Source organism: Podarcis liolepis (assembly GCF_965112155.1).
Source record: "Podarcis liolepis genome assembly, chromosome: 13".
In the NCBI taxonomy this organism is placed as follows: Eukaryota; Metazoa; Chordata; class Lepidosauria; order Squamata; family Lacertidae; genus Podarcis; species Podarcis liolepis.
In genome coordinates, this window is record NC_139573.1 from 43,767,508 (window position 1) to 43,777,091 (window position 9,584).

The 9,584-nt window shown below is 50.9% G+C and overlaps 1 protein-coding gene across 1 annotated transcript in view; it reads right to left on the bottom strand.

The window, feature by feature from the left end:
* The window catches only part of RND2 (Rho family GTPase 2), a 53,609-nt gene extending 52,061 nt beyond the window's left edge, over positions 1-1,548 (bottom strand). Inside the window, exon 1 of the mRNA XM_083470295.1 lies at positions 1,290-1,548. Within this exon, the coding sequence (XP_083326421.1) occupies positions 1,290-1,391 (102 nt within the window). The 5' untranslated portion in view covers positions 1,392-1,548. The remainder of the gene's footprint in view (positions 1-1,289) is intronic.
* Positions 1,549-9,584: the final 8,036 nt, after the last annotated feature.

A 9,584-nucleotide genomic window follows, 5' to 3' on the forward strand; every position in this document is an offset into this window, starting at 1 on the left:
GACCTTTCGTCCTAATTTGCGGTTCGTGTGGGATCCTGGTCATGTTCCAGTAAAAGCAAAAGAGAGGTCCTCCCTGGTTGCTTAGAGGAAGTTCTGTCTCCGGACTCAGCCAAGGCACTGAGAAGAAGCCCTAGGTCTTTTACTGAGTTCTGCAACCCTCAGTCCCAACAGAGGCCGGTTTTATGCAAGGACAAAATTTGGTGCCCCCCCGCAAAAAAGAATATTTCGTATTTTCACAATAATTCCTTTTGGTAGAGTTGCTTTCTTACGTAGCTTCTTAGTAGCTACCATTATTATTATTATTATTATTATTATTATTATTATTATGGCCCTCAGCTAGAGGGAACTAGATGCTCTGCCCTAAATCCAGCCACCCCACAAAGGCAGGCAGGCAGGCAGGTTGTTCCGGGTTTCTGACATTCCGCCTGATGTTCCAGCGGTTCCTCAGTTCCATAGTTTCCCTACAGAACCCTAAATCTCCCTCCCAGCTTTTCCTGAACCCGACTCCTCACTTGAACCTCCTCCATCTTCTTCACCCCTCTCAAAATTGCCCCCCCCCACCCAGACACCCAAACTCTCTAACCTAACCTGCTAAGTCAGTCTAACCGAAAAAGAGGGTTTTTGTGGCACCTTGGAAGATGAAGGAATCGATTATGGCAGAAGCGAGGAAGCGCTTTGAACCGCCCCCTGTGCGGAGAATCCCTCCCAGGTCCCTTCAGCCCCCCAAAAAAACCTATTTTACACCCCACATGACACACACAACCCCTTGCATTTTGCCCCTCCACTTCCAGAGTATTTCAGTTCTGTGTGTTTGCCTCTTCCTGCTCCCATCTTGCCCCTGGCTCTCCCAACAGGTGACACAAGCCGCATCCCTTCCTAAGACCCCCCCCCCCAAATCCCGCAGTCTCCGGCCACATCCGAGGGAACACCCTACCCAGTGGGCACCGTCTAAAAACACGGGCTCTCCGCCCTCTCGGGACGACGCTGCCGTCGGGGATCCAAGACCTGGGACCTCCCGGAAGCGCAAAGCGGGCGCTAACCCCACCGAGCTGCGGTTCTTCGACGTCCTGAGACCGGCCGGCCGCCCCCTCGGAGGAACCGGAGGCCCCGCTGGCCAACCGGCAGCCCTGCTCGCCTTGCCTGGACGCCCCTCTCCGGCTGCCTCTCCCGAACCCCCCACCCACCAATACCCACCCACCGCGACCGTCGGGGGTCCCTTCCTTCCCCTCCGGCTTCCCCGCCCCGTCGGATGTGGCTCCCTCTGCGGGAGGCTGTCCGCCCCCCCGTACCTCGGGGTAGGTGTCCTTGGCGAAGACGTGGAGCAGCGCCGTCTTGCCGCACTGGCTGTCGCCCACCACCACGATCTTGCAGCGGGCCAGCTGGCTCTCCATGGCGCCTTCCCAGGCAGGCAAGACGGCGCGGGCCGCCGCTCAGTCGCCGCGCCGGGAAAAGAGCAGGAGCAACATCCCGCCGCCGCCGCCGCCCGCCTCTCCGCGCTGGCAGACAGGCTCCTGCCGCGGCTTCCCGGCTCCCGATGCCGCACCCCCTGCTCCGCCCTCCGGAGCCCCCGTCTCGCCGCCGGCCCCCTCGCGGCGCTCCTACCCTCCCGTCGCCAGCAGGCGGCGCCCTGGAGCAGGCGTCCCCGTCTCTCCCCCCCCCCCCCCCCAGGACCAGACCAGACCAGCCTCGCCGGCGCGTCCGGAGGGTCCCTTTTGCTGATGCGCAACCGGGGGAGCGGGTTTAGCTCCCCCCCCCGGATGCCAATATTTTATTCCAGTATTTTATTCCAACTTGGCAATGTTTTGAATGGCAATGTCCATCAATGGGGGACCCCAAGCAATTGATCACAAAACGCACTGTTTTAAATGGCAATCTCCATCAATGGGGGGAGGCGGACCCGCGACACCCCCCCGCAAAAAAAATCGCCATGCCCCCCCTTTTTTAAAAAAGCCCCCCGCTTGATCATGGAAAGAAGAAGGGGGGAAACTTGCAGGGTCCTTTCCTTTCCGTCTTTTTGCCCCCCGTCTCTCCCTCTTCGGGGCCACCACGTGGGGAAAAGGAAAAAATGCAATTGCTTTGACGGGCAAACGCAGATCAGTTTCTTGCTCCCCAGCATTTGTGGGGATTTATTGCTAAACCCCACTTTTTAAAAAAAATAATAATAAATCCAGTTGTTTTAACACCCCCCCGAAATAAGTGTTCTTTCGCAGCCTGCTTCGTTTTCCCCCATGAAATGAGAAATTGAGATGCAAAGTAGATTCCCCCCCCCCTTTCCCTAGTACCGAATTTGGGTGGAGGTGGAGTGTTTTAAAAAAGAAAGAAAGGGGGAGATGCCACTCTCAAGACAGAGATGCCGTAGTGATGCAGAGAGAGAGAAATTCTCAAAACATTTGCAGAAAGAAAAGAGCAGCAAAAGAGCTTGGTTCCCGGTCGGCGGCGTCATCGCTTCTTTCCTCCTTCGGCCACCGGGGGGCGCCGTTCTTCCCCCAAGCGTTGAGCGAAGGGGGAGGGGGAGGAAACGGTTCTAATTAACGCCACTAATCATGAGAGCTGGGCGAGCCTAAAAATATTTAATTATCCTATATATTGTGCTCGCTCTGCGGGCCCTCGGCCCCCGCAGAAAATGTTACCCTTCTTTTCTGATTGGGATTAATTTAGAGCATTATCTGAAAATTCACAACCCCTTTTGCTGTCATTAGCACTCAAAGACTGCTCTTGGTGAGAAAAACAAGAGACTGCCTAGACAGCATCTTAAAAAGCAGAGACATCACCTTGCCAACAAAAGTCTGTATAGTTAAAGCTATGGTTTTCCCCGTAGTGATGTATGGAAGTGAGAGCTGGACCATAAAGAAGGCTGATCACCGAAGAATGGATGCTTTTGAATTCTGGTGCTGGAGGAGACTCTTGAGAGTCCCATGGAATGCAAGAAGATCAAACCTATCCATTCTACAGGAAATCAGCCCTGAGTGCTCACTGGAAGGACGGATCCTGAAGCTGAGGCTCCAAGACTTTGGCCACCTCATGAGAAGAGAAGACTCCCTGGAAAAGACCCTGATGTTGGGAAAGATGGAGGGCACAAGGAGAAGGGGACGACAGGGGACGAGATAGTTGGATAGTGTTGTCGAAGCTACCAGCATGAGTTTGACCAAACTGTGGGAGGCAGTGGAAGGCAGGAGAGCCTGGCGTGCTCTGGTCCATGGGGTCACGAAGAGTCGGACACGACTAAACAACAACAATAGGTATAGGAAACATGATGGTGCTCTGCTGTCCAATCGCTCTGCTTCAAATGGTAATGGTAGACTGCCGAGGACATCTGTATCTCAAAGGAGGCTGCCCGCTGCGTCTCTGCATGAGTCGCTGCTCTGGTTGACCTCTTCTGCCAGGAGGAGGTGGGTAGTTTTAATGCGTTGCTCATGACGCTGGGCATGGTCAAAGAACGCAGTGCAGAACTGCCAGCCCTCAGAAGAAACTGCCCGGTGCCTCTCTGAACGAGTAACTGTTCTAGCATCAGTTGGGTTGGGGAGTCTGCCTTGGCTGTCGGAAAGGTGGGCAAAACAGCTAGCTAGAGGAGAGATCTTTAAAAATAGCTACCGATATCTTGGCAGTACTCACGTTCCTGGGGTGGAGTGCTAGGGGAGGGGTACTCCCTTGGTGGAGGACACATCCTGCTCCTTCTGGGGAGCTTTATAGTATTATTATTATTATTATTATTATTATTATTATTATTATTATTATTATTATTATTATTATTATTAATACCCTGCCCATCTGGCTGGGACGCGAGTGGAGCTGTGGGTTAAACCACAGAGCCTAGGACTTGCCGATCAGAAGGTCGACGGTTCGAATCCCCACGACGGGGTGAGCTCCCATTGCTCGGTCGCTGCTCCTGCCAACCTAGCAGTTCGAAAGCACGTCAAAGTGCAAGTAGATAAATAGGTACTGCTCCAGCGGGAAGGTAAATGACGTTTCCGTGCACTGCTCTGGTTCACCAGAAGCGGCTTAGTCATGCTGGCCACATGACCCGGAAGCTGTATGCCGGCTCCCTCGGCCAATAAAGTGAGATGAGCGCCGCAACCCGAGTCGGTCACGACTGGACCTAATGGACCTTTACCCTTACATCTGGCTGGGCTTCCCCAGCCACTCTTGGGCGGCTTCCAACAAAATATTAAAATACCGTAATACATCAAACATTAAAAGCTTCCCTAAACAGGGCTGCCTTCAGATGTCTTCTAAAAGTCTGGTAGTTGTTGTTCTCTTTGACATCTGGTTTGAGGGCGTTCCACAGGGAGGGCGCCACCACCAAGAAGGCCCTCTGCCTGGTTCCCTGTAACTTGGCTTCTTGTAGCGAGGGAACCACCAGAAGGCCCTCGGAGCTGGACCTTAGTGTCTGGGCAGAACGATGGGGGTGGAGACGCTCCTTCAGGTATACTTTGTCCTCCTTTGGTCCCTGCCCTGTACTCAGGTCTCACCTGCGGCTCCTGGAAGCTGTCAGCATATGACAGCGGCCACACCCTGGGAACAGCTTTGACTTCTCAACTTAACCTGCCCCATAGAAGTCAAAAAGGGGCCATGTCTGGGCAGAGTCAAGCCTAGATGTCTGCCAGAACTGGCCTCCTTTCAGTGCTTTGTAATGGTGATCATTAAGGAAGTGCAGCGTTTGCCGCTAATCACCCTCTTTAAAAGCACTCTAAGTGCAGCCGGATGCATTATGTTCGCAAATAACTGCTTTAAAAAAAATCTAGTGCCAAAGAGCTATTCCTACTGGGATATGTGGAGAAGGAAGGGGGGGTGGTAGGGGTGTTCCTGTTCCCGTGCAAAGAGTTTTGTTTTTCCAACACTTTTAAATTCCCGGCATGCCTCGCTGCTACGCACCGGTTGGACGCAGAGGAACGGTGGGAGGAACCAGCCGGGGAACCCCCAGAGAAAGAAGGGTCAGATCCTGGGGAGTTGTGGTCCGAAGGAGAAGCAGTGTTGGAAGTGGAAGGGTGTAACAGGGCTGAGTGAGCTGGGAGAGTCTGTGGCAGAGAGCGGTTGAGAATCGGAGGCAGAAGCAGAAGGAGGAGAGGAGGGAGGCCGAGAGGCATACAGAAGTCAGGCTGGTGAAGAATCATGGGGGTCTCTGTCTGTTACTGTGACAAGCTCCCATCTCCCCTGGTCTCTCGGACCAGAAGAGGCATAAAAAGGGCAGAGGAGAGGTTGGCTTCATGCAGGCAGAGTCTCCGATTGCTTGGGATAAACCCTGGAGAGGAAGGAACCTCGGCAGCTGTGGGGAGGCAGGGAACTGTCAGGAGCTCGTCCTACACTCGAGTAGGACCCTGGCAGAGACACATGCCCGACTGGCATGTTCTTGCCCTCCTGGTCGATCGTTCAGGAGCTTCAAAAGCTTTCTTCAGCCCGAACGTCACAGCGACCAATGCCAACCAACACCGGCACACTTAGGGACCCGCAGAGTCTTCACAGTTCACGTGACAGCAACTCGGCATTTTGGCTAATCTACTTTATTTACATATAAACACCCACGGAGCACTGCAATATGGCTCTCTCTCTCTCTAACATAAGAAAGCAAAGAGAGAAAGAACAAAGGACAACAGTCCCACTTCACGGAACACAGTAACACAAACATCCTGTTTCCGTCACTTCCCACCCTGTGGAGTCAAAACATACACCATTGTGTGATAGACAAAAATCCCACGACTGTAATCATGGAGCAGGAATTCAGCCTCCGCAACGCCTTCATGGGGGCAAGACCTGCCATAGGTGAGTTGCTGTGCTCATTTGGCCTGCCACACCTGTGCAGATCCTGTTTTTGCTTATAAAGGGTTAACTCCAACTTGCTTGGTGTGATTTACCACTGGTTTGCTCCTATCTCTCGCCCTCTGTTGTTTTCACCCTCCCAATAGCCTTGTGATGGGATGCTGCTGTTTATTGCCATTTCGCAGCCTGGAAAACAGGTCAGGGTCCCTATATTCCAGGGAGAGCCCCAGATTTACAGAAGTCGTCCCGGTTTCTTTCTTTTCTTTTCTTTTTTAAAGATATTTATTGAAAGTTTTTGGAATATAAACATACAACATACAAGACATACACAACATACAAAAATAAACATACAAAATAATAAACAATTAAAAACACACTTCAATTTTCAGTAATATAACTTCCATATCCTTATTTCCTCCGACCTCCTCATACTTCCCTTCTTTGTATTCCAATTCAAATTGTTAGTTCAGCAAATCCTTACCATAAAACTTTAACCCATTTATAATCCTTTTTTCCCATATGTCCTAAAACATTACAGCCGGAAAGAAGTCGTCCCAGTTTCTGGTTTGATCCCAGAATGTCCTACTTTTCCTTAGGACATCACTGTTTTCATCAGAGAAATGTTGGAGGGTGTGCAGTTATGCGACCCAAGGAGATAAGTAATTATGCAAGCTTTAGAAGACATCTGAAGACAGCCCTATATATGGAAGTTATTCAATGTTTGATGTTTTATTATTTTTAATATAGGTTGGAAGCTGCCCAGGGTGGCTGTAGCAACCCACTCAGATGGGCGGGGTATAAATTATTGCTATTATTATTATTATTATTATTATTATTATTATTATTATTATTATTATTATTAAATAGGACGTCCCTTTTCATCTGAGGAATGTTGGAAGGTATGCATATCCAACTAAAGATCGCAGGGTGGCTTACAATACGAAAACACAATATACATGTCATAATCACAAACCGAAACCCGCCCAACTCTGTATAACAGGCAACAGATATATTTTATTACTATTTATTAAATTTATTAAACTATGGGCCTTTGCCTCTGGACGGTAGCAATTATAAGCAAATGTGTTTTTGAGTATTTACTGAAGTTTCTTCCCCACAGCCCTTCACCTCTGCAGCTAGGAAAGCAGACTAAAAAGGTAAAGGGACCCCTGACCATTAGGTCCAGTCGCGGATGACTCTGGGGTTACACACTCATCTTGCTCTATAGGCTGAGGGAGCCAGTGTTTGCCCACAGACAGCTTCCAAGTCATGTGGCCAGCATGACTAAGCCGCTTCTGGCAAACCAGAGCAGCGCACGGAAACACCGTTTACCTTCCTGCCGGAGCGGTACCTATTTATCTACTTACACTTTGACGTGCTTTCGAACTGCTAGGTAGGCAGGAGCAGGGACCGAGCAACAGGAGCTCACCCCGTCACGGGGATTCGAACCGCCGACCTTCTGATCGGCAAGTCCTAGGCTCTGTGGTTTAGACCACAGCTCCACCCGCATCCCAGGAAGGCAGACTACCTGCTCTGAAAAAGGCACAGCCAGTTTACAAGATGAGAGGGGCTGGGCTCATAGCTCAGATGCAATGTCAAGCCTTGGGAACTCGAGCGATGAGCGTAGGATAATATATTTCTACTCCTCATGGTCAGAGGTCCTCACAACCTGCACAGAACTCCAGGCAGGATGGAGACACCTGTGTCAGCCTTAGACACGTTTCCACTTAAAGCCAGATCTCAGATTCTCTCTCTCTCCTCTGGAACGTGCCGCTCTGTGTCAAGTGGGATGCATCGTGTCAGCCTTGCCACTCAAATGTCCTAAAAATGTCTATCTGCGAGACCTCGCCATTTCAATTAGCCGAGTTATTTATTTATTAGAACGGAGCTCTCAACTAATATCCGGCAGCCTGAGTCATGGAGCTAAAGACAAGAGAACTCCAAAGATTTACTGTAATGGGAAATTTTAATTTCTCAAGAATGGGACAAAATATAAGAGGGAGAGAGAGAGAGAGAGAGAGAGAGAGAGAAAGAGAGAGAGAGAGAGAGAGAGACGCAGTGGAGATTAAAACGTTGTTGGCAGCGTCACTGAGACATTTATTAATGGATGAGCAGTTGGGTCTAGTTTCTTATTTCTCCAAGCAGGTTCATCTTTCATGAATAAATGTTAGCGTTTTCCCAACTGGAAGCAGAGACATCTCCTGGCGTCGGTCCCCATGCAAACGGCCCCTGCAAAATTTATCACCAGTGCAAAGTGAGATAAAGATGTGCAGATTTGCTCAATGAAACTACAGCTGTGCCCCAGATAGAAAAATCCAAATTGCAGGTTACAGCACATATACATGAGGACAGACGATTGTCACCATCCACAGAAATATTCTAGATGTCTTTGTAGCTTTGGCTAGAGTGCCTCTAATCATGCGTATGTGTCTAAACGTGGGCATGTTGCATAACTCAGTCATTAGAACATGCAGTTCTGAATCTCAAGTTCATGGGTTAGAACCCCATGCTGGGCAGAAGATGTCTGCATTTCAGGGGCATAGCTGTCAACTGTCCCTTATTTGGCGGGAAAGTCCCTTATCCCAGCACCGTGTCCCGCTGCTGTCCCTTATTGATGATGTCCCTTAAATTTCCTGGGTTTCAAAGGAAGCAGCTCCTCTCCCTCCCTCCCTGCCGGCCAGGGAGGAGGGAGGCTCCAACTGGGTTGCTTGGCTGCGTTGCTCACCCAACAAGGAGTCTAAGAACGACCGGGAGGGGTGGAGCTTGCATGCCTTGTGCCGATCAAATCGGCCGCGTTGCCTGGGGACTCGCCTTTGCTCAGCGCTTCCCAGCGGAGAGGTGACAGTGGTTTTCCTTGCTGCATCCCCTTTGCCGGGTTGCTGCGCTGTGGGAACCACCGCCTGAGGCTTCGGTTGGCTGCTGGCTGGGCTTTCTGCCTTTGCCTCGGAGGGGCTCAGAAGTTGAACATACCTGTGCTTGGAAAATCCCTTATTTTGGCTGCTGATCCCTTATTTTCAAGGCTGCTGGTCCCTTATTTTCAAATCTGTAAGTTGATAGCTATGTTCAGGGGGTTGAACTAGATGACCCTCGCAGTCAAGGCCTCGTAGGACACCTCTACTGCCATCACCTCCTGTCAGTGCCACGAGTCCCCGCAGGCCGCTGCCACAAGGACTCACAGACCACCACCACTTCTGCCGCCAAATCCTGTCACCACTGCTAGGCCTCGCAGGCCAATGCCATGACTGCTGCCTCTTCCTATTGCCACCACAAGGCCTCACAGACCGCTGCCATTACTGCCACCACTTTCCGTCACCACCATGAGGTCTCGCAGCCGCCACCGCTACTGCCGCCAGCTCCCGTCACTGCTGTGAGTCCTTACAGTCAACCGCCGCTACTGCCATCACTCTCTATCACCGCTGCAAGGCCTCACAGGCCACCACTGTTTTGTCATCGCAGCAAGGCCTTGCAGACTGCCGCCATACTGATGGCACCTCCTGTCACGGCCGTGAAGTACTGAAGTTCTCACCCTGGGCCAGCAGGGGGATACTGTAGATAGTTTTCACTCAGGTCCACATATGCAAATAAGGAATTGAAAGTGATGTTCAGTGATTGGATAGTTACAGAAAGTTGTTACTGTTGCGTTGTAGTGGAGCTCTATACAAGAAGGCTGGCTGAACCCTTCAGTTCAGTTCTGTTCTGGGCCTGTGAATAAACAAGAGCTGTTTGAAGAATTGCTGTGTCATCTGATATGTTCACCCACAACTTATCATTTACTCCCTGTCACGGCTGTGAGGCTTCGCAGCCCACCGCCACTGCTGTCACTTTGTCAC